Genomic DNA, 25212 nt, shown 5'->3' with positions numbered 1-25212 from the left:
TTAACCCATTGTCTCTAGGAATGCAACACACTAGTGGCATACTAGGTCATACTTCTTCTCCGTTATGGGGTTCCACAGTCCAACATAATGAATACCAATCGACTGTGGCATTGGTATGGTTGAATGTTTTTAAATATGCAACAATTCTTCTCTTCTATTTGTCAGGTTGGATGCTCTTGATCCCAATGCATACGACGCGTTCAAAGCCTCTCGTAATCTGGGGGATGTGATAGAGCGTATTTTGCGCAACGAGCAGCAGGCACCAGGGATGAAACGCACACTTAGTGTCCAAGCCTCGCTTATGACGCCTGTTCAGCCTATGCTGGTGAGAAGCCAGATGTCCACCTCTTAATACTGTGCATCTAAGTCAATGTGTGTGCATCATGCAAGACCATATCGCCATGACTGTCAGTGTTAAGGAAAGAATGGCAAAACATATTATTTTATATATAGAATGATGAATGTTGTATAGCATCAAGATATTGTTCAATAACCAGCCTTTCGAAGTTAACTTCCTGTTTTAACTCTAGGATTCCCTTGTCTGTTTTCAATCCTTGCCTATTTGTGCCCCTATCTCAGGCTGAAGCCTGCAAATCGATAGCGTACGCCATGAAGAAGTGTCCCAATGGAATGTATTCAGAGATAAAGTATGATGGGGAACGTGTCCAGGTTCACAAGAATGGAGATCACTTCAGCTACTTCAGCCGCAGCCTCAAGCCAGTGCTTCCCCACAAGGTATCAGTTTTCACGGTCTCTAGTCCTGCTCAGGCGGTCTATCCCTTCTGTTTGATACATGACTGTCTCATTTTGTGAACTTTATGCTTTGCCAAGTGTCTCTTGGAGCAGAGCGTCTCAAAAATGGTACAGACTCGCAATGTAATTTCTATTTACAGAGACTGCTTTTGGATCCATATCTTTTTTGTTTTTGGTTTATAGGTTGCTCATTTCAAGGATTTTATTCCCAAAGCATTCCCTGGGGGTAACAGCATCATCCTGGACGCTGAAGTTCTTCTCATTGATATGAATACGGGCAAGCCCCTTCCCTTTGGGACATTAGGTGTCCACAAGGTAAAACTTTGCACCTTTTTTAAGTAGACTTGTTTCTGGGAATGCTCATAGGAGCATACTGGCTGTCTCCTCTAGATCTGAGGCCTGGCAAGTCTGGGACAAGGTTGCATGGTGAATGTGAGCAGGCTACTCGGGGACTGGATACCTAGGTCATTTGGAACAGTCTCTGGCATTGGAGTAATCTTTTCTTTTGTCTGTTAATATGTCATTTATCTCACAGAAAGCCGCTTTCAAGGATGCCAACGTTTGCCTCTTTGTTTTCGATTGCATCTATTTCAATGGAGTTAGTTTAATGGACAGGTGAGCATAACAGGAAACTGAAAGCTAGCTACATGAAGAAACTAGGATTGAGACCTGTCTCCTATACCTGCATCCCACTCACTGGCACTATGTCGTCCTCCACAGGCCCCTCACCGAGCGCCGAAAGTTCATGTGTGAAAACATGGTGGAAATCCCTAACCACATCTTGTTCTCAGAGATGAAACATGTCACAGTGAGTATTTGAAAACCAAAAAACATCCTGCTAAATAAAGATCACAGAATCATAATGTCCAGTGTGTGGATTGGTTTAGTTATTCCCTTTGGTGTCTGATGAAACATTATTAAGGATGTTCATTACGTACATTACAGATATAAGTGTTTTTCAATGTTTTTAAAAGCAGAGCTATTGGGTCTAGTACAGATGAATGAGCAGTACAGCACAGCAGATGTTTAGATGCTTTGTGGACATTAAGCGGGCCTATTTCTGTTGACATGGTTTGAACTAATTGTATGACATTCATCTCGGGTGTTTTTTTTTTTTTTTTTGTTTGTTTTTTAAACCTGAACCACCTTGTAGTGGATTATTGATTGTGCTTCTTTGCTTCTTTCTCATCTGTAACTTCAACACACTTCAGGCTACAGGACCACACCTAGTAATTGAAAACTAGCAATACATTTTTTGCTAACTTTTTTGTTTGTTTTTTTTAGAAGGGTCATTGCTAAAGAAATGTTTTATGGGACGGATTCATCAAGCCTTGGTACTGGCTGACACATCTGATCCGGCCTCGACCCCCAGTGACTTGACTTGGAGTTGATGCCGGCTCGAGTGCACTAACTTGATTGATCTGCCTCTATCTCATCTCAGCAAAGCTACTCATTTCTATTTCACTTTTCTTTTCTTCTTTTTTATTTTCTCGTTTGATCCCAGAAAGCTGCAGACCTGGCTGACATGATCACTCGTGTTATCCGCGAGGGCTTAGAGGGCCTGGTGTTGAAGGATGTGAAGGTAAGAGTCAAGGCTGAAAACCTCGCGTTTGCATGCACATAATGTGCTCCTTCATGTGACCACTGTCTGGCTCATCACAGGGAATCTACGAGCCAGGGAAGCGCCACTGGCTAAAGGTGAAGAAGGATTACTTGAACGAGGGTGCTATGGCGGACACTGCTGATCTGGCAGTCTTGGGAGCCTTTTACGGAAAGGGAAACAACGGTGAGTGTAGATATGTTTCCTCTCTTCTGCAGAGGCAATTCTGCAAACACTTGTTTACTATTAATGAATCCTCTTTCTTGAAGAAAAAAAATAAAAATCTCCATGTTTATTGCAATTTATTGGTTAAAGAGCGGGCCGTAAGAATCTAGTCTTCTTATTATAATTTTTTTTATTTATTTTTTGTCATGGTAGGTGGCATAATGTCCATCTTTCTCATGGGTTGCTATGACACCCAAAGCCAAAAGTGGTGCACTGTGACAAAATGTTCCAGTGGCTATGACGACGCCACACTTGCACGTCTGCAGAAGGAGCTGGACATGGTGAAGATCAGCAAGGTTAGTTTTGATCTTGCTGACACTTTTCAGTGCGCCATCAGATAAAAGTCTAGTGATCTCTGATTGCTGTGATTTTTTTTTTTTTAGATTTTGCATGGGATGAAATAATGGTAAATAGGAACGGAGAAGCACTCTTTTAAATCACTGTTACCAATAATACAATCACATATTGTAGTGACTTGTTTTATTATATTAATTTGTTAAATGGACTGTCAATAAAATAATGTTAATGGGGGTTCTTTTTAGAAAGAAAGGCCAAGACATTGCCCATGAAGGATTTGACAGATCATTGTGTGGATACCTTGCTGCACCAGCAAAGTATGGCAAAATGATTAAATAATGGGCACCAGGAGTCAATCAAATTCGTAGAAAGGGCACAAGAATAGAAAGACTTGTGTAGGAAGTGTGGTGGGGTGTGAAATAGTACACCGTGAGGAACCGTACAGTTAAGACTCGCCACCATTTTACATTTGAGATGAGGAATATGATCATCCTTTGTACCCTCGCCCTCATTCTCAGGACGCAGCCAAAATTCCTGCATGGCTGAAGATAAACAAGAACTACTATCCAGACTTCATTATACGAGATCCTGAGGTAACACTACCTGCCTCCCATTTTGGAGGGATTATGATGGCCTTAGGAACCCAAAAGGGGCACAGTGCAACATAAACCATTTTATCTCTTGTTAAATATGCTTCTTCCACTTTTTGACTCCATATGATTCTAGTTCATTATGAATATTGTAGTCCTAAACCTCCTGCAAAAGAGGACTCTGAAAGCCACGATGCCTTACTGGCTGGTCAAGAACTAGGTTTCACATGACGTTAGATTTGTTACAACGCCACTCTGCCAGAGTGGGTTCATTTGAAAATCTTGAGGCCTTCTGAAGCATTAACATAAGAGTTCATGAGAGATCTCGCATCCTGTGCTTCAAATAGACTGTAACTTTACCACAAACTACAGTGGCATATTATCCAAATCTCCTGCAGATAACTTCTGATGCAGAGAAGGACCGTGATAATCAATGCTCCAGCAACATGTAGCTTATCAGTACAGCGAACTACCTGTAAGCCATCTGCTGTGAGATACAGTTAGAGTAGTAAACAATCTGCTCAATATGGCCATTCCTTCTTTACAATTATGGAGTCAAAAAAAGCCAACCAAAATTAATATCCCATTCTCCGGTCAACCCTACTTGTAGAATACAGCAGGTGGCCACATTGTGACATCCTTTCTGTGGTGGCTCTGAGGCATTCTCACACCGTGCTAAACAAACACATGCCGTTCAGTATTCATCTCTTTTCGCAGAAAGCTCCCATCTGGGAAATCACCGGGGCAGAGTTCTCCAAAGCAGAGGCTCACACAGCTTGTGGGATATCCATCCGCTTCCCACGCTGTACCCGCTTCCGTGACGACAAGGACTGGAAGGCAGCCACCAGTCTCCAGCAGCTAAAGGTGAGGGGAGAGGTCTGGCAAAGCTATGCATCCTTGTCATCGGCACTATTAATATCATATAACCGGTTTGGCAGGTGCTAATCTCCTGGAGTGCAGCATATTTTCTCCTGTATACCTGTTTAACCATGTGTGGTTAGTATGGGGATGTTCTTTCGTTTCATTGTTTCTTGTATTATGGTAGGGGGAGATGACTAGTGGGTTACCTGGCTGAGAACAACAGATTATCTCCTACGTAGAGGCAAAACTACAAGGGACATTAGACGGGAGGAGGGCATTTGGGCTCTGGCTTTAGACTTGTACGATAGGAAAAAAATATCCTTGTCGATTAAAAAGTCACTTCTAATGATTTAGTGGTGGTATTCTGCTTTGACCATTGCTGAGCACGTTGGCAACAAAGGAAATAAAGAATACATCAAATCTGTATACCCTGTTATATTTCATTTCCATCTAATGGGCTCATATACACAGAGGCCTGTATAAAGCAGTCCATTGCCATCTTTTCACTGTCTCTTCCAGGAACTTTACCAGCTCTCCAAGGAGAAATCTGACTTCAGTATCACAGCTGCATCGTCTCAGGACGAAGAAGGTTCTTCCGAGAGCAGCAGCCGAGAGAACGAAGGCAATTCCAGACCGCCCACACCAAGCGGCTCTGTCAAGACCTCTAAAACTCCAGCTACCAAATCTGTCAAGGACAAAAAACCTGACAGTAAGAGACTGTGCAATATGCAGGAAATTTGGATCTTTTTGACGTGTCCGTAGTGCATTGCGTGGGGAAGGTGCTCATATAATATGACCTGCATTTGGGAAATTACCTTAGAATACAATAGATTAAGATTCATTAATATTGTTGCATCTGGCAAACGCGTTGGTAGGATGGACATATGGTCAGATTAATCTCAAGTGTTTGTGACACTGAAGTCGTGTTTTTGTTTTTTTTATATACAAAATTGGATCAGTATTTAAATCTTTCTGAACCCCTTGAAGCATCTCCAAACCAACATGTGGATGACATGGATACACACTTTTCTGCTCTAAACTGCTGACCTTGTCTGCAGTGAATCAGTCTTTATAGAAGCACTACACTAATGCATAATGTTTTAATCCCGAAAAGCACTAGCAAGTACGTTGAGAAGTTTGGAGTAGAGACTTGTGTATATCCTGAATACTCTGCCTTATTTTTCCTCTTGCTAAGTGGTTGCCTGGTTTGCTACATGGGAGCAGTTCTCTGCATGAGCCTTTTCCACTGATTGTAGAACTGACCAGACTATATCGTGATGACCATAAAGCATTTTTGGCAAATAGTAGGATAAATATACCAGCTGGCTAGTCGGTTATGGTTTTCTTATTTACATTTTTTTTTCCCCAGGTGGTAAATTGCCCTTTCAGAAGAAAAAGGAATTGCCTAAAGCAGAGAAGCGGAAATTGTTACCTCCTGTAACAGTACAGAGTAAGAAGGTGCGCAATCGGTGAAGGTTTCATACAAAACATTTGTTTTGTTTTTGTGTGTGGAGAAAATGAAGTTAATATGGGAGCCCTGATATTGCTCTCATGAACATGGCTATTACCATCACTCCTTTAATTACTACAATTCTTGCTCGCTTAACAGTAATAGAGAACATTTTTACTTCAAAAGTGCCTCAAGTAGCAGTTTTTCAATTGGCTAGACTGAAAATCCACTCTTTTTAGGATGAGTTGTACTAATTCTCTGCAAGAATGAAATATTGTCCCCATTTGTTTTTTCAGGGCCAGACTAGGGGTTACTGTGTTTTGGGACCGGGTGATTGTCATGGGTTGAACAGTAAGGGAAGCAAGGCTAGAATTATGGCAGAGAACGGACTGCTTGAGATGGCCTTTCTAATTGTAGTGCGCATCTGTTTTTCTCCTCAGGCTAAGCCGGCTGTTTCTAGTCACAGCAATGGGCACAACGTGGCCCAGGTACCATCCACTCCCAAGGTAAGAAGGCTTTATGTATGCTATAATGCCCCCAAACATGTCTCCCATCCAGAGTGTTGCATCACCCTCATGTGTTAATGACCCGAGTAGATTTTCGCTCTACAGTGAAGTTGGTTTGCGTCTCACTTTAGCTTTGTATTTCAGAGAAAGTGAGCTGGAGGCGGAGTAGAGAGGAAGGCAGAAAGTTTAGCATGAGTGATTAAATCGTTCTTTGCTTGAACATTTTCATCCCCGGAGTTAATTTGTATATTGCCACACTTGTCTCAAACTTTGTGTGTGATTGAATGGCTGAATGGGTTTATGAATCCAAAAAGAAAAAGATAGCAACGCAATAATAATGTCCGGCTGCCTCCTATCATGATCTATTTTTATCAGATGCTCGGACACAGAACAATCTTGATCTGTTTTGTTAAGCAGTATAGGCAAATAGTATAGTCAAAGGCAAATCATCCCTTTTGGTTTTAATATGTTTTTAGGATGTTATATTTGAATACATTAAAGTTTGTAATATTTTCAGTGGATATTTTGAGTGGTCGTTTCTGAGATTTATTTATTTTTTGTCTTGTTTGTGTTGTATTTTATCCTATCTCAGAGCACCGACCCTTCTCTTTCATTTAGAGTATATTTTCTGTTTTTGTTAAATACCCTACATTAGAGGTGTGTGTGTGTGTGTGTGTGTGTGTGTGTGTGTGTGTGTGTGTGTGTGTGTGTGTGTGTGTGTGTGTGTGTGTCAACCCTAACTAGGGCAGACAAAAGACAGCACTCAAAGGTAACTGACAAAGATAAAACCTGTATTCAGATGGTACACAGCACAAACATGACCAACGTTTCGGTCCTCGTGGGACATTCCTCAGGGTATTTGATCATGTTTGTGCTGTGTACAATCTGAATACAGGTTTTTTCTTTGTCACTTACCATTGAGTGCTGTCTTTTGTCTGCTCTAGTTAGGGTTGATTGCCTTTTTTGTCTATTATTATTCTGCATGTCTTAGACAGGTCTGCAACCCTGCCTTTCACCATTATCACCCAGCACACAACGCTTCCACTGCAGCAAGGGATTCTGGGAAATTACATGCAAATGAGCACACAGTGCCACCTTTTGCTTCAAAACCATAAACATGGTTCCGTATAGGCTTAAGCTTGCTGCATGGTCCCAGCTTTGAGCACAGCCAGGGTTAAGATACAAGCTTTAGCCTATAGGGAACCATGTTTATGGTTTTGAAACAAAAGTGGCACGGTGTGCTCATTTGCATGTCATTTCCCAGAATCCCTTGCTGCAGTGGAAGTGCTGGGTGATAATGGTGAAAGGCAGGGTTGCAGACCTGTCTAAGACATGCAAATGAGCATACAGTAATATTTCCATTTGCTATATTCTAAGGTTGAAACATGTCTGTGAATGGTTTCTCTGGCAGCAAAAAACCTCCACTGTTGGTATATAGCCAATAAAGAATATCACTTGTCAGCACATTCACATGTCTTAGACAGGTCTGCAACCCTGCCTTTCAACCATTATCACCAAGCATACTGTGCTCCCACTGCAGCAAGGGATTCTGGGAAATGACATGCAAATGAGCACACAATGTGTCACCTTTTTTGCCTTGAATATCCATTCACATGGAGCCCATATATGCAAATGCAGCGCTGTTTAAGAACAGCATGGGACAAGATGCAAAGCAAGTCAAACCACTCAGACATGTTTCATCCTTGATGGGTATCATCAGTGTGAGTTTGGTAATACCTGCTTTGCAATTTTTCTAAGCTGGGTAGGTTTACCATATACATTTTAAGTTATGATGGGTGAATAAGTCAATAAAAACCCTCCACCTTTAGCATATAGCAAATAAAGAATATCACTTGTGAAACCCTGCAGAGGAAGGGGTGTCTGTCTGTCTGTCTTCGGAACTGAACTGTTAATTGCTGCTCCAGGGACCCCTGCTTTCACAGATATTTACCTGTGTAGAAGGGTCCCTGTATCTCTTCAGCCAGAAAACTCGTGTGCTTAACGAAGTGGCGACGTTTTAAGTGTCCAAGTCACATGAGCCAATAGGAGGCTGTGATGTCATCCCGTATGGCTTCATATTGGACCGCGTGACCTGTACATTTAAACTCCACAGAGATACCGTCACCCCCTACGGTGGTAAGTATCTTTGAAAGCAGCGGGTCCCTGGAGCTGAAATGGACTGGAGACTCCCTGCTTCAATCCTCCTAATTTAAAAAAATTCAATTGTGCAGTGCTGCATGTTTTGCTGCTGTAATATCTAACTTTGAAGCCTAAATCTATTATCTATAGCTAGCACATTCCCTTTTCTCTTGTTCAGACACGTGCTCATTTATTTCAAAATTAGTGCTTTTTCTTCATGCGTATTAAAGGGATTGAACCTTTCTCTTACTGGTTCCTCTATTTAATTCCATTTTTTTTTTCTGCCTGCCTACTTTCTGTCCATCGTTTTTATCATTGCACTTTTATCTCTAGACTCAACATTCTGTCTACATCCGTGGCCAGTTATTGATTCTTCTTGGTGACACTGTGTGCTCATTTGTATGTCATTTCCCAGAATCCATGACTGCAGAGGAAGCACTGTATGTGAAGAAATAATGAGGGGGGGGGGAGGAGGAGAGGAAGCAGGGTTGCAGATCTGTCTGAGACGTGAATGTGGTCACAAGGGACCTTTTTATTTACTGTATGGTTTTATTTACTGAGGGTTTTTAACATTTTTACCGACCATAACTTCTAGAAAGTGTGATTCTTGGTCATTCTCATTTTTTCCTGATCTGGTCTCTACCTACACTCTCCCATTTGTTGCAGTCACAAAACACTCTGACTGGATGTATGTTTTTTGTTTGTCTTTTTTTTTAACTCATTGTTGTGATCCTTTTTTTAATGAAGATTTGATTTCCACTCTAAATTATATAGGGTCAATGTTTTTATCACATGGTTCACTTCCTGGCCTTGTTGGCTGCTCATATTTACAGCTGCTCACTGAATATTTACACTGTCCCCTGTCTCTGAGCTCCTCTTACACATCACCCATGCTTTCTTTGCTGAATCACAGCATTCTGGAAACCATGTGGCCCTTAAAGGCTCATGAGGCCACGGACATTCTCCAAGTTACTAAAGTACAGTAGGCAAAGAAGCTAGGAGATATTTAAGACTAGACTGAGATTCCAATGTTAGTAGCTTCTATGCCATATTAGTGGAAGTCACAAGGGGAATTTCCAACTTGAGTAGTCTCTTGCTTCTGTATTTATTTGGGATTAAGGACTGTACTTTCTCCAACATCAGCCTTGGGGTGTTTTATTCCCCCTTGCCCCCCACCCCCGACCCTTCAGATCTATGCATGATGGTAAAACACTTCATGTTGCATTATTGAAGTACAGCTGAAGAGGCTTAAAGCCCTACTCCCAGCTGCTCATTTATTTTGTGTATCAATTTATTTTTTAATATGATTTTAACTGCAAGGTCCCACAGAACTGAATGGCTTCCCCAGATACTTCATTTTAGGTGCCAGTCTTCTACACACTTCCCAGGGAAACAAAATGGCAGCTAAACAGCAGGTTCGTATGAAGCCACAACAAATGATGATGTGGTTTCATATTGGATGACTGCCTGCGCCGCCATCTTTAGAATATCAGGAAGGGCGCTGGCAGCTAAAAAGAACTATCTTGGTATAACCGGAGATCAATATAGCTTTGGAATACGCTCTGGTTCTAATTGTTATAAATAATAATTTTCGGGACAAATAGCTGTTTTAAACATAGTTTCCAAAACAGCTGCTAAACATGAGGGACCAAAAGTGAGAGCAGGTGCCCCACATGTCCATCAGTAAGTGATGACAGATCTGCACAATGTCTCCTCTTAGACTCTTCTGGATATATTCACTGGGGTGAAGCTTTACCTTCCTTCATCATTGGATGACTTCGCCAAACTCCGCCGTTACTTCGTTGCCTATGATGGGGACCTGGTTCCAGAATTTGATGTTCCTTCTGCTACACACGTGATGGATGACACGACAGAGGGTGCTGCGGGTGCCAAGCGTGTGACGCCGCGCTGGATATGGGAGTGTATTAAACGCCGGCGATTAGTAGCACCGTGCTGATGGGGCAGTGAGTGCCACACAAATTGATATGACAGATGACACAAGCGTGTTTACATTTTTAATGTTTACAGAGATGGCAAAGGCATGTCTCAGCAACAACTCTTTCATGCCTTTTACAAGACCTGTAGGATGTGGAATTCACTAATCGGTCTCTAGTGACTGCAATAAACAAGATATCTCCAGAAATTATGGGGACATAGGAATTTACAGAACTGCAACTAATCTTTGTACCCAAGCCTTCACCATACTCCAGCAGGGGGCTAGTCTCCCCTCCCTATCCCCCCCAATATCCCTCTGGTTACCCAAATCTGCTTGGGTAGGAATAATGTCACTACTCTGTGCCAATAAATAATTACCAGACATTTGCAGCTCTCTGCAGATGTAAATTTGCAGGTTCTTGCCTGTGAGGGGCTTTTGTCTATATGTGCCCTTCATCAATGAAATCAAATTGTGGTGCATTAATTGATTTGAATCTCTGCAAAATTGATTTAAAAACAAAAGTATGAATTTGTGTATACTGTATATTGATGATATACTGACACTAATCTCTTGCTTTTAGATTTAGGAGGAATGTATTTAATGGATTTCTGTAGTTGGACCTCTTCTGAATGGATTTATTTGTGCTTTAATCTTTGCATGGACAGTGGGCAGCAAGTGACAAATGTATCTCTTGCCCACAACAGTAAAAGGCCCATCTGCAATGCAGTGATTGGGCACGCCCTGACCCAGGCCAACTGAAAAAGACACTGATTACAACTCCTTGTCATTGGTATATTTTATACACTTGGGTATATTGTATGTGGGAACCTGGTTGTAGTTTCAGACTGCTCTTACAATGACAGTTGTGTAATTAAGAACGTAGCGGAATAAAGTGCTGCAGTTTTCAGACTGTAATCGTTTTCCGGTATGCACCCTTCACCCCCCCCCCCCCCTTTTTTTTTTAATCTGTCAAATTGTTACAACACACTCATTCTTTGTTAAATGCAAAGTACAAATATTGTAATTTGGTGCTTGAGTTTGAGGCCATGTTTATGAGTCGTGTAGCATGATGCCAGGTCATGAACTGGATTAGCATCTACACTGCTAGAAGTGGCAGCTCTGTGTTGCAATGGTGTGAAATCATTTCCTTCTTTGAAGTCATCAAATGTGACTTCTGCTCTGTTACATGAGACAGTACCAATTTCTTATCTAGCTTCTCTAATTCAATTATGCTCAGCAGGTCTCCTACATTTGAAGTGTTTGACCTTAAGTAGTTTATAGAATAGACGCATCAGCGGTTACAGTGTAGGGCCAGGACAACTGATGGTTATGAGCTCAGAATACTGAGTACCTTTTGAGATCAGACGCAAAACATGACATGCAGTCTTGATGCCTAGTCAACCCTGCTGTAGCTGCTCTGCTGTAACAGATGCAGAAGCAGACTGCTTTCAAAATATTATGCAGATCACAAAAACATTGTGTTTGCAGTTTTTCTGAATGCTGTTGAAAGGTCCCAGGCAAGACCAGAAATCTAAATCGAGCATTGCATAGCTCCTTGTCATCCCAGAATGTGGGCTACAGTTTTACAAACTCCTCTTTAAGCTGCAAAGACCTGTGGGGGCAATGTATTTATATATGGATTTGCATGTATGCTAGCTACATGACCTTTTTGTTATATTTAAAACAAACTTTTTCTGTCCCTTTAAGTCAAATTCTTACATTATTTGGTGGCTTGATCATACTTGTGTGTGTGTATCCAGGACCAAATTGAACTAATTGCAGTGCCATGCTTCATAAGTTAAATGTAGCTGGTTGGCACTTTTTTTTTTTTTAATCAGCCAATTTTAAGTATTTGATTAATGTCTATTTCCATTATTTTTGTTGGTTATCATTTTTGTGATCTCTTTATAATGGTAATGCTTGTCACTCCTAGAAACTTCAGGTAATTCGTTTTTTATTTTTTAAAGTAACTGATGCAGATCATGTAATGATCTTAAACAGAATGACTGACTGATTTGGAATGAATTTTCAGAGGTCTTGGAGAAAAGGTGTTTATTTTTATTGTTCACAAAACACAAATCTATTACTTAAGGGTGATTTAATCTATGTAAATCTTCGTTAGAAAATTCTGTTTCAAAATAAAATTACATTTGGCCTACAATGTGTGAGAGCCCCTTTTAAAGTAAGTTTTGAAATGATTAGTTAATGGTATGAAAATAATTGACTATGAAAATAATTGACTAAGACGCACACAAATATTAATGTGAGCACACAGTCTCCATATATTGGTGTTTAGCAGGGAAAATATGGATGGTCACTCCCTATTAATCAGGATGTTGCTGAGGGTCCCACCAAAGTATATTAAAGTATGTGTTGTACTGTAGCATAATATTGTAAAAGATATTCTATGCTTCGGAAGTAATGATTATAGGTACGTAGGATAGCTTTGTTGTAGTCCTGAACAATCACAGGAAATTGAGTTCTGCTTTTCTTTAAAGGTTGAAAACCACTGATCTAAGATCCTACAGGTATAATACGTCGGGGTTCGTACCTTCCATCCCACAAAACTCCAGAAGCTTCACATGTTGGAGTGTTACATCTTGTTAACGACCTACCCGCTCTACATTTTGTTTAAAGTCAAACGGGAGCTGCTAAAATAAAGTGAAATAACCAGATATGTTTTTGTTGCTGCATAATTATTTTACTTATTGGGTGCACATCATTCTGCAATCTTTTTACCATTCAGTCGTTGCCCGTGACAGTGAGGATGGTTTCTGACCTTGTCAACACAGTAAAAGATATTAAGGATATATACAGGTGTATTCTATAAGCTTTTCTGAAAACTCCCACTCAAGTCAATTAAGAGGAGGTAACCGTGTTGGTCATTTCTTCAATGTGATAAAACAACAAAGGCAGGAGTAGGTAGTGTGTTATCTTTTATTGGACCAACAAATAGTTTATATATTACAAGCTTTCAAACTTCTCACTGTCTTTATCAGGTATGGCAGAAATATAGAAACGGGAGATATTGTATAGTTTTGTTAAGAGATGTCTAGTTATAATGGATAGCTCACATCTTTGCCATATCCATTCTAACTAGATATCACACTACAAAACTGTATATAACATTCTCTCATTCACTGTTGAAAGTGCAACATGCTCATTATTTACACTCTTGCAGTGGTAGTGTCAAGAATAGCGACACAAATAGGGAAAACCCATTGTCCAGTCCTCAGAGGTAGAGGATACATAGAGTTTGATATTTTCTCTAGGACTGAGAAGCAGCTTTCCAGTATATTCAATAGAGGACATGGACAGGTGACATAAACCTTATCACTCCACAGAGAAACAGATCGCTGCTGCTCTTCTCCAGCACAGGGAAGTGGCTTCAAAGCATATTCAATAAAGGCCAGAGAGAGGAAATGCTGGTTAGGCAGTCCATGAAAAGTAGTTATATCAGATGCCCAGTCTACAGAAAGCTGATATACTCAATAGAGAATAGAAATACCAAATGCTTAGTCCACCACGAATGGAAATGTCCTTTGTATAATACACTTATAAGGGGGACAATGGAAGGTGGGTGTATTAGGGCAAACTGAGCAAATGCATTCCCTTTTCCCTTTAATTATCCAATACTCCTATGTTAAAAGATGTGTGCTTAAAAAAAAAAAAAAAAAGTGGGTGTGTTTACAGAACATTTGTGGGAGCAATGTGGAGAGGCTTAGTACCATGAAGATCATTGAGGAGGCCTTCATCCAGCAGCGGATCAACATATGCGGACTATGATCATATAATCTGTATGTATCTGTGCCCCTTCTTCAGGATAATTTACATAACATGTAGAATCTGTTATCCAGCATTGGATTCATGCGTGAACACATAAATAGTTAAGAGGAAGACAAAAGCATATATCCTTCCTACCTCACATCCAAAACGTTTAAACAACTTCTTGTTATGGTCTTCTTTTAGAGATACAATCACTTTAAGGGGAAAATTATGTCTGTCTGTTAGACCATGATTCATGAACGAGAAACAATGAAAATCAACATTGTTTGTAAAAGTTGGCATAAAATGTGCAACTTCAGTAATAACTTGATATTGCCAAACTGTGTCAAAGTCACAACTATGGATGAGCATTTGTCCATCTTTATTAGGAAAGATTTACCGTTTGCCTGTAGGTACAAGATAATACAGTCTTATTAAAACTTCGCTTAGTAGTTGTTTAGCATATATTTTAAAATACTTATCAGATGCCAAATAAAAATAGGTATGTGTTTCCCTATTAAATTTAGTCTCCAAATACCTGTGTGTTTAAATCATTATACAGTTCAACCCTGTTATAGCGCGATCCGCTAAAACGCATATCCGCTTATAAATGTCTCCCATTTTTAAAAAGCTACACTGCCTTTTTTTTAAATACAAATATTCAATGCTTTATTGCTAACAGACACATTGGGAGAGACACACACTTCCTTGATAACCAGAAGAACCTGCAATGCATTACAAACCATTCAAAGAGGTTGTATGGTCACAAACATCAGAGGCCGACATGCAACCAGAACAAAAGAAAAACACCACCATTCTCCATTTTTTGATAATGTCCTTTTTTCCTTTTTGCACTTGATTTACTGTTTTGTACTAAAACTGTGATATTGCTGGCTAGAAGACTGCAGATAGAATATAATAGCTATTGTCACACTATGCAGTCTGCAGTTGCCATCATAAAAGTCCAAATACCTTGATCCATATGTGTATTAAATTACAAGTTTCACCAACAGTCAGCATCAGCCTTATAGCGTATTCAAAATATGCTAATTTTTTTAAATCATATGGAACTACATTACAATCAAAAGGGTATCCCTGTCACTTTGCAATCTCGTCTTTTTCTGCTCTTTAATTTTGGTAAGGAACAAATTTGTCAGCTGAAGAATGAAACTGTACAAATAAACAAACACTATCTCCTACCCCTCTTGATTCTGCGACCGTGGTGCTGGTGCCTCCCTCCTCCTCCTCCCCCCCCCCCCCCCTCCCTCTCACAGATACATTCTCCTAGCTCTCTTAATTCTGTGATCGGGGTGCTGCTGCTGCTGCCGCCTCCCCTCGCTTAGAGAGACTTCTTCCCATACTGCTTCAAAACACCTCCCAAAATCAATCACCGGTGCTAGTGGCATAATGCACATTAATGCTAATGGTCAAAACATGAAACTGATGCTTTACGCATCTGCATCATAATGAGCTTGATCTGTTGATTTAGATAGGTCAGGTGCCTGTCTCTACTTGCACTACCGGTATACACTACAGTTCTATCATATATACGTGTGCGTTGCCCCAAAGGCGGGCAGCTTGATGGGGCTCCCCAAGAACTGATCCCCTCTGCACAGGACCAGCGTGCTAAGGGTTAACATGTGCTTGTACTTTGTGGAACGTCAACCCCACCCACTGGAATGTTAATGAGCCAAGAGGACACAAAGAACTTTTTGTTCACAGCTGCAACAGATTCTGTCTCAACCACCCCAGTGTACGTCTGCGTTGCCCCAAAGGCGGATAGCCTTTTGCGCAGCCAAAGGGTGTGAGCCGTTTGCTGCTGTTCACTGATATTTGGTGATGTTAAAGCTGTTCTATTTCAATCAAACTCACAAGCCCTTTATCCCCTGTGCCCAATTTTCCAACTTTATCTGTCCATGAAATGTCTGAATTCACTGTATAACCCAGTTCTTTTAATGTAACCATGTATTTTTTATAACTCTGTGCCCAGGACATACTTGAAAACGAGAGGTAACTCTCAATGTATTACTTCCTGGTAAAACATTTTTTATTTTATATATATATATATATATATATATATATACACACACACATATATACATATATATACACATATATATATATACACACATATATATATACATATATATACACACATATATATATATATATATATATATATATATATACATTACCGCATGGCAGCAAAAAAACTCAGGTGAATGAAAATAATTGTATTAAATACAGCACATAACTCCAACGTTTCGATCCCACAGGGGGATCTTCCTCAGGGAGGTGCAACAGACACAGGACAGTGAGTGACTTATATACCCCAACACCCCAGTGACATAAACATCTCCACATCATCAAAAAACATCATCATCTGGCGACAAAGCAGCTATGCATAATACAATCTAATTAGATCATGCTCCAACTCCATGTCTGTACTCCTATTGGGGAATCCAAGTCACATGATCAAACCCAAGCTGTCAGTGTGATTGCATGTAAACAAACTGATGCTGCATCAGCAGGCCCAGTTGTCAAGGCAACCACATGAGTGCTATGGCTCAACTCTTTAAATGTAGCAGACACCAGTGGTTGTCATGGGTACTGCACGTGCACAGATACACCACTGCAGATGTGTATGTACTATAGCAGTGATGAACTTGGTCCTAAACAGCACCTAAGAATAACAGATACTGGCATATGTATATCTGGCATATATATATCTGTAGAATCCTATGGCAGATGGAACCCGCTGTAATCCCAGTCGGGTAACCCATAATACACCTGACGGCGTCACATACGGCATGGATATTCATAGGTTAACCCATAGTGTACCACGTACTGCTGAAGGCAGATCCTTCCGAAAAAGAGAATAACCATTTCTGTGCATTGAACTTTCGATTTGGACACCAGTACTCTAACCGGGACTTTGACGTGAGCCCAAGTGCCACTGTAAGGCTTTATCTGAGCCCTCTACCATTGAGACTACTTCTGCGCACCACGCATGCGCAAGGGACCTCCGTCATCACTCGACCCCTAACCAACGAGCGGCGACGCTGCACTGTACCCTGGGTCCATGACGCTGTCGCCCCTGAGAGGGAGCTTCCATCGAGGAGATCCGGCCCAAGAGGAAGACGACACTCACAGTACGCCCCCTGCACGGGTCACGGAGCCGACGTCTCGATTCCAGCCCAAAATCGCCGGAGGGCCTGCTCCATCTGCCGCAGTTCGACCGTATGATAACCTGTTGTGTAAACTTTACACTATATGCCTATGATCTATCTTTTAAATGTACGCAGAATACTCACCTTTTATATACTAAATCTATTTTGATTTACTTCACTGTTGCGGTTTGCGCTGTTGTTTTTTTGACTTCATTGTCTAGTGCTATCGGAGTGCTGAGCCACCTCGCTTGATACAGCTGCAACCGCCCAATGATACGTATTGTTTATTCTTCCACATAGTATTCACTCCATTAGGGTTAATACAAGGGTGTTTTTATACTTTATACTTACACTAGTAATTTATAGTATTAGTGGTTTATTTAGCTGCACACTGTTCTCTTTCACCTGTTTATAATCTGTGTCCCTGTTTATCTTTATTTATAGTCCTTTGAATTAGCATAATTGGTTGAGGAGATAATTGGGAACCTGGCTGTTTTAAGTGCATAACATCTTCAGGCATAGGTATTCTATAATTTAAAAAAATCAACAATCTACATATCAGCAATACACAAATTTACATAATCATAACAATACATCTTAATATAATAACGATAACAATACAAATCTCATGAAAATAAAAATAGACAGGAGTAGGTAGTTTTAAGCAGTGAAAATAAAGAAGTGTTGAAATATGTTCAAAAGAGTACGTATAGAGTTCACCAAAAATGATGTGAGATAGGTCTATTAATAGGGGTATCTATATATATATTTCTCAAACCGTTGTATGCGTGTCTGTTTGTCCTGTGTCTCCCTGTGTCTAGGGGCAATCACATTGGACCTTTGGCCCGTCACTCAGCCTCAGGCCAATGAGATGGCTCCCTTGGCCCACCCGTCCCCGCACACCTCTCATTGGCCGGTGTGGTATAACAGTATATACACACACATATGTCTCACCCCTCCGGATTGCTCGCCCCCCACAGCTCTCATTGGCTGGTGAGCTCTAACCCCTGGCCACACTGCTGCTGCCTGAGGTGAGGAATTGCTACTGCTGGAGGGGGGGGGGTTTGACCCCCCCCCCCAGCTCCGTTTTTGACCCCACACACCAGCTCCGTTTTTGACCCCCCCCAGCTCCGTTTTTGACCCCCCCCAGCACCGTTTTTGACCCCTCCCCCAGCTCTGTTTTTGACCCCTCCCCAGCTCCGTTTTGGACCCCCCCCAGCTCCGTTTTTGAGCCCCCCCAGCACCGTTTTTGACCCCTCCCCCAGCTCTGTTTATGACCCCTCCCCCAGCTCCGTTTTTGATCACCCCCCTCTCCACACCCCGACATACACAGTGACAGACACACTGACACACACGGGGACAGACACACTGACACACACGGGGACAGACACACTGACACACACGGGGACAGACACACTGACACACACGGGGACAGACACACTGACACACACGGGGACAGACACACTGACACACACGGGGACAGACACACTGACACACACGGGGACAGACACACTGACACACACGGGGACAGACACACTGACACACACGGGGACAGACACACTGACACACACGGGGACAGACACACTGACACACACGGGGACAGACACACTGACACACACGGGGACAGACACACTGACACACACGGGGACAGACACACTGACACACACGGGGACAGACACACTGACACACACACAGGGACAGACACACTGACACACACACAGGGACAGACACACTGACACACAGGGACAGACACACTGACACACACACAGGGACAGACACACTGACACACACACAGGGACAGACACACACAGGGACAGACACACACAGGGACAGACACACACAGGGACAGACACACACAGGGACAGACACACACAGGGACACACACACAGGGACAGACACACACAGGGACACAGACACACACAGGGACAGGGACACACAGGGACATGGACACACAGGGACAGGGACACACAGGGACAAGGACAGACACACTGACACACACAGGGACAGAAACAATGACACACACAGGGACAGACACACAGTGACACCCCCTCCCCTTGCCTCCTGCCTCCCCCCCACCCCTGCATCCCCACGTGCCTCTGCCTTCCCCCCACTCTCCTGCCACCCCCCTCTCCTGCCTTCCACCCCCACCCCCTCCCCTGCCTTCCCCCCCCCCACCCCCCCTCCCCTGCCTTCCCCCCTCCCCTGCCTTCCCCACCTTCCCCCCCCACACCCCCTCCCCTGCCTTCCCCCCCCCACCCCCCCTCCCCTGCCTTCCCCCCCCACCCCCCCCACACCCCCTCCCCTGACTTCCCCCCCACCCCCCCTCTCCTGCCTTCCCCCCCCACCCCCCCTCCCCTGCCTTCCCCTCCTCCGCCCCTGCTTTCACCCCTGCCTTCCCCCACTCCCCCACCTTTCCCCCCTCCCCGCCTTTCCCCCCCTCCCCCGCCTTTCCCCTCTCCTGCCCCTGCTTTCACCCCTGCCCCTGCCTGCCCCCCCTGCCTTCCCCCCCGCCCCTGCCTTCCCCACCTTCCCCCCCCACACCCCCTCCCCTGCCTTCCCCCCCCCACCCCCCCTCCCCTGCCTTCCCCCCCCACCCCCCCACACCCCCTCCCCTGACTTCCCCCCCACCCCCCCTCTCCTGCCTTCCCCCCCCACCCCCCCTCCCCTGCCTTCCCCTCCTCCGCCCCTGCTTTCACCCCTGCCTTCCCCCACTCCCCCACCTTTCCCCCCTCCCCCGCCTTTCCCCCCCTCCCCCGCCTTTCCCCTCTCCTGCCCCTGCTTTCACCCCTGCCCCTGCCTGCCCCCCCCTGCCTTCCCCCCGCCCCTGCCTTCCCTGCCCCCTTTCCCCCCCTGCCCCCTTTCCCCCCCTCCCCCGCCCCCTTTCCCCCCCTCCCCCGCCCCCTTTCCCCCCCTCCCCCGCCCCCTTTCCCCCCTGCCCCGCCTTTCCCCCCCTCCCCCGCCCCCTTTCCCCCCCTCCCCCGCCCCCTTTCCCCCCTGCCCCGCCTTTCCCCTTTCCCCCGCCTTTCCCCTCTCCGCCCCTGCTTTCACCACCCCCGCCCCTGCCTCCCCCGCCCCCTTTCCCCCTCCCCCGCCTTTCCCCCCCCTCCCTCGCCTTTCCCCCCCCTCCCCCGCCTTTCCCCCACTCCCCCGCCTTTCCACCCTCCGCCCCTACTTTCACCCCTGTCTTCCCCCCCGCCCCTGTCTTCCCCCCCCCCGCCCCTGTCTTCCCCCCCGCCCCTGTCTTCCCCCCCTCCGCCCCTGCCTCCCCCCCCCCCCGCCCCTCTTCCCCCCCCTCCACCCCTGCCTTCCCCCCCCACCCCTGTCTTCCCCCTCCACCCCTGCCTTCCCCCCCTACACCCCTGCCTTCCCCCCCGCCCCTGTCTTCCCCCCCCGCCCCTGCCTTCCCCCCCGCCCTGCCCCTGCCTTCCCCCCCGCCCTGCCCCTGCCTTCCCCCCCGCCCTGCCTTCCCCCCCGCCCTGCCCCTGCCTTCCCCCCCGCCCTGCCTTCCCCCCGCCCTGCCCCTGCCTTCCCCCCCGCCCTGCCCCTGCCTTCCCCGCCGCACTGCCCCTGCCTTCCCCCCCGCCCTGCCCCTGCCTTCCCCCCCGCCCTGCCCCTGCCTTCCCCGCCGCACTGCCCCTGCCTTCCCCCCCGCACTGCCCCTGCCTTCCCCCCCGCCCTGCCCCTGCCTTCCCCCCCGCCCTGCCCCTGACTTCCCCCCTGCCCTGCCTTCACCCGCCCCGCCCCTGCCTTCCCCCCCGCCCCTGCCTTCACCCCCCCCGCCCCTGCCTTCACCCGCCCCTGCCTTCACCCCCCCCCCCGCCCCTGCCTTCACCCCCCCCGCCCCTGCCTTCACCCCCCCCGCCCCTGCCTTCACCCCCCCGCCCCTGCCTTCACCCCCGCCCCTGCCTTCCACCCCCCGGCCTTCCCCCCCCCTGCCTTCCCCCCCTGCCCCTGCCTTCCCCCACCCTGCTCCTGCCTTCCCCCACCCTGCCCCTGCCTTCCCCCCCACCCCGCCCCTGCCTTCCCCCCCACCCCACCCCTGCATTCCCAGCTCCCGCCCCTGCCTTCCCCCCCTGCCTTCCCCCACCCCTGCCTTCCCCCCCGCCCCTGCCTTCCCCCCCACCCCGCCCCTGCCTTCCCCCCCGCCCCTGCCTTCCCCCCCGCCCCACCCCTGCCTTCCCCCCCACCCCGCCCCTACTTTCCCCCCACCCCTACTTTCCCCCCCACCCCGCCCCTGCCTTCCCCCCCCCACCCCGCCCCTGCCTTCCCCCCCCCACCCCGCCCCTGCCTTCCCCCCCCACCCCGCCCCTGCCTTCCCCCCCCACCCTGCCCCTGCCTTCCCCCCCCCAGCCCCTGCCTTCCCCCCCCCAGCCCCTGCCTTCCCCCCCCCAGCCCCTGCCTTCCCCCCCCCCCCAGCCCCTGCCTTCCCCCCCCCGCCCCTGCCTTCCCCCCCCGCCCCTGCCTTCCCCCCCCCGCCCCTGCCTTCCCCCCCCTGCCTTCCCCCCCCGCCCCTGCCTTCCCCCCCGCCCCTGCCTTCCCCCCCGCCCCTGCCTTCCCCCCCCTCCGCCCCTGCCTTCCCCCCCCCTCCGCCCCTGCCTTCCCCCCCCCTCCGCCCCTGCCTTCCCCCCCCCCTCCGCCCCTGCCTTCCCCCCCCCCTCCGCCCCTGCCTTCCCCCCCCCTCCGCCCCTGCCTTCCCCCCCCTCCGCCCCTGCCTTCCTCCCCCACCCCTGCCTTCCCCCCCCCGCCCCTGCCTTCCCCACCCCACCCCTGCCTTCCCCCCCCCGCCCCTGCCTTCCCCCCCCTGCCCCTGCCTTCCCCCCCCCGCCCCTGCCTTCCCCCCCCCGCCCCTGGCTTTCCCCCCCCCCGCCCCTGGCTTTCCCCCCCCCGCCCCTGGCTTTCCCCCCCCCAGCCCCTGCCTTTCCCCCCCCGCCCCTGCCTTTCCCCCCCCCGCCCCTGCCTTCCCCTGCCTTCCCCCCCCACCCCTGCCTTCCCCCCCCTGCCCCTGCCTTCCCCCCTGCCCCTGCCTTCCCCCCCCGCCCCTGCCTTCCCCCCCCTGCCCCTGCCTTCCCCCCTGCCCCTGCCTTTCCCCCCCCCCCGCCTGGCCCCTGCCTTTTCCCCGCCCCGCCCCTGCCTTTTCCCCCGCCCCGCCCCTGCCTTCCCCCCTGCCCCGCCCCTGCCTTCCCCCCCGCCCCTGCCTTCCCCCCTCCCCGCCCCTGCCTTCCCCCCCACCCCTGCCTTCCCCCCGCCTTGCCCCTGCCTTCCGCCCCGCCCCTGCCTTCCCCCCCGCCTTGCCCCTGCCTTCCCCCCCGCCTTGCCCCTGCCTTCCCCCCTTGCCTTCCCCCCCGCTCCTGCCTTCCCCCCCGCTCCTGCCTTCTGCACCGCCCCGCCCTGCCCCTGCCTTCCCCCCCACCCTGCCCCTGTCTTCCCCCCGCCGCCCCTGCCTTCCCCCCCGCCCCTGCCTTCCCCCCCCCACCCCTGCCTTTCCCCCCTCACCCCTGCCTTTCACCCCCCTCCCCTCCCCTGCCTTTCACCCCCCTCCCCGCCCCTGCCTTCCCCCCCCCGCCTTCCCCCCCCCGCCCCTGCCTTCCCCCGCCCCTGCCTTCCCCCGCCCCTGACTTCCCCCCACCCCTGACTTCCCCCCACCCCTGCCTTCCCCCGCCCCTGACTTCCCCCCGCCCCGCCCCTGCCTTCCCCCCGCCCCTGACTTCCCCCCACCCCTGACTTCCCCCCACCCCTGCCTTCCCCCGCCCCTGACTTCCCCCCGCCCCTGCCTTCCCCCTGCCCCGCCCCGGCCTTCCCCCCGCCCTGCCCCTGCCTTCCCCCCGCCCCGCCCCTGCCTTCCCCCCCACCCCTGCCTTCCCCCCCGCCCTGCCCCTGCCTTCCCCCCCACCCTGCCCCTGCCTTCCCCCCCGCCCTGCCCCTGCCTTCCCCCCCGCCCTGCCCCTGCCTTCCCCCCCGCCCTGCCCCTGCCTTCCCCCCCGCCCTGCCCCTGCCTTCCCCCCCGCCCTGCCCCTGCCTTCCCCCCCGCCCTGCCCCTGCCTTCCCCCCCGCCCTGCCCCTGCCTTCCCCCCCGCCCCGCCCCTGTCTTCCCCCCGCCCCGCCCCTGTCTTCCCCCCGCCCCGCCCTTGCCTTCCCCCCCACCCTGCCCCTGCCTTCCCCCCCACCCTGCCCCTGCCTTCCCCCCCGCCCTGCCCTGCCCCTGCCTTCCCCCCCGCCCTGCCTTCGCCCCGCCCCTGCCTTCGCCCCGCCCCTGCCTTCCCCCCGCCCCCCCCCACCCCTGCCTTCCCCCCCCCGCCGCTGCCTTCCCCCCCCGCCCCTGCCTTCACCCCCCTGCCCTGCCTTCACCCCCACCGCCCCTGCCTTCACCCCCCGCCCCTGCCTTCCCCCCCCTGCCCCTGCCTTCCCCCCCACCCCGCCCCTGCCTTCCCCCCCACGCCCCTGCCTTTCCCCCCACCCCGCCCCTGCCTTCCCCCCCACCCCGCCCCTGCCTTCCCCCCCACCCCGCCCCTGCCTTCCCCCCCACCCCGCCCCTGCCTTTCCCCCCACCCCGCCCCTGCCTTCCCCCCCACCCCGCCCCTGCCTTCCCCCCCACCCCGCCCCTGCCTTCCCCCCCACCCCGCCCCTGCCTTCCCCCCCACCCCGCCCTGCCATCCCCCCACCCCGCCCCTGCCATCCCCCCCCACCCCGCCCCTGCCATCCCCCCCACTCCGCCCCTGCCTTCCCCCCACTCCGCCCTGCCTTCCCCCCCCCCACCCCGCCATCCCCGTCCCACTCCTCCCTCCCCTTCCCCCCCCTCCCCTCCTCCCCACCCCGCCCTGCCTTCCCCCCCCCGCCCTGCCTTCCCCCCCCGCCCCTGCCTTCCCCCCCCCACCCCTTCCTTCCCCCCCACCCCGCCCCTGCCATCCCCCCCACTCCGCCCCTGCCTTCCCCCCCACTCCGCCCCTGCCTTCCCCCCCACCCCGCCCCTGCCTTCCCCCCCCACCCCGCCCCTGCCTTCCCCCCCCACCCCGCCCCTGCCTTCCCCCCCCACCCCGCCCCTGCCTTCCCCCCCCACCCCGCCCCTGCCTTCCCCCCCCCACCCCGCCCCTGCCTTCCCCCCCCAGCCCCTGCCTTCCCCCCCCGCCCCTGCCATCCCCCCCCGCCCCTGCCATCCCCCCCCCACCCCTTCCTTCCCCCCCCCACCCCTTCCTTCCCCCCCCCACCCCTTCCTTCCCCCCCCCACCCCTTCCTTCCCCCCCCGCCCCTGCCTGCCCTGCCCCTGCCTTCCCCCCCGCCCCTGCCTTTCACCCCCCCGCCCCTGCCTTTCACCCCCCCGCCCCTGCCTTTCACCCCCCCCGCCCCTGCCTTTCACCCCCCCGCCCCTGCCTTTCACCCCCCCCGCCCCTGCCTTTCACCCCCCTCCCGCCCCTGCCTTTCACCCCCCCCGCCCCTGCCTTTCACCCCCCCCCGCCCCCGCCTTTCACCCCCCCCGCCTTTCACCCCCCCCCGCCCCCGCCTTTCACCCCCCCCCCGCCCCCGCCTTTCACCCCCCCCCCGCCCCCGCCTTTCCACCCCCCCCCCCCCCCCCTGCCTTTCACCCCCCCCCCCGCCCCTGCCTTTCACCCCCCCCGCCCCTGCCTTTCACCCCCCCCGCCCCTGCCTTTCACCCCCCCCCGCCCCTGCCTTTCACCCCCCCCCCGCCCCTGCCTTCCCCCACCCTGCCTTCCCCCCCACCCCGCCCCTGCCTTCCCCAGCCCCGCCCCTGCCTTCCCCCCCCGCCCCTGCCTTCCCCCCCACCCCCTGCCTTCCCCCCCACCCTGCCCCTGCCTTCCCCCCCACCCTGCCCCTGCCTTCCCCCCCACCCTGCCCCTGCCTTCCCCCCCACCCCGCCCCTGCCTTCCCCCCCACCCCGCCCCTGCCTTCCCCCCCACCCCGCCCCTG

The 25212-nt window shown here is 50.4% G+C and overlaps 1 protein-coding gene across 3 annotated transcripts in view; it reads left to right on the top strand.

Moving 5' to 3' along the window:
• The window catches only part of LIG3 (DNA ligase 3), a 28653-nt gene extending 15621 nt beyond the window's left edge, over positions 1 to 13032 (top strand). Inside the window, exons 8-22 of one of the 3 annotated variants that reach the window (XM_075589905.1) lie at positions 166 to 325; positions 580 to 735; positions 937 to 1068; positions 1289 to 1368; positions 1474 to 1561; positions 2258 to 2335; positions 2416 to 2539; positions 2732 to 2874; positions 3394 to 3468; positions 4183 to 4329; positions 4846 to 5035; positions 5696 to 5784; positions 6217 to 6282; positions 10142 to 10385; positions 12856 to 13032. In XM_075589905.1, the coding sequence (XP_075446020.1) occupies positions 166 to 325; positions 580 to 735; positions 937 to 1068; positions 1289 to 1368; positions 1474 to 1561; positions 2258 to 2335; positions 2416 to 2539; positions 2732 to 2874; positions 3394 to 3468; positions 4183 to 4329; positions 4846 to 5035; positions 5696 to 5784; positions 6217 to 6282; positions 10142 to 10378 (1765 nt within the window). In that variant the 3' untranslated portion in view covers positions 10379 to 10385; positions 12856 to 13032. Of the gene's footprint in view, positions 1 to 165; positions 326 to 579; positions 736 to 936; positions 1069 to 1288; positions 1369 to 1473; positions 1562 to 2257; positions 2336 to 2415; positions 2540 to 2731; positions 2875 to 3393; positions 3469 to 4182; positions 4330 to 4845; positions 5036 to 5695; positions 5785 to 6216; positions 6283 to 6426; positions 6799 to 10141 lie in introns of those variants that run through there. The other 2 variants (XM_075589904.1, XM_075589906.1) reach the window with 2 other exon arrangements.
• The last annotated feature ends 12180 nt before the right edge of the window (positions 13033 to 25212 follow it).

Source organism: Ascaphus truei, chromosome 3 (assembly GCF_040206685.1).
Source record: "Ascaphus truei isolate aAscTru1 chromosome 3, aAscTru1.hap1, whole genome shotgun sequence".
NCBI lineage: Eukaryota > Metazoa > Chordata > Amphibia > Anura > Ascaphidae > Ascaphus > Ascaphus truei.
This window is presented reverse-complemented; position numbering and strand designations above follow the sequence as displayed.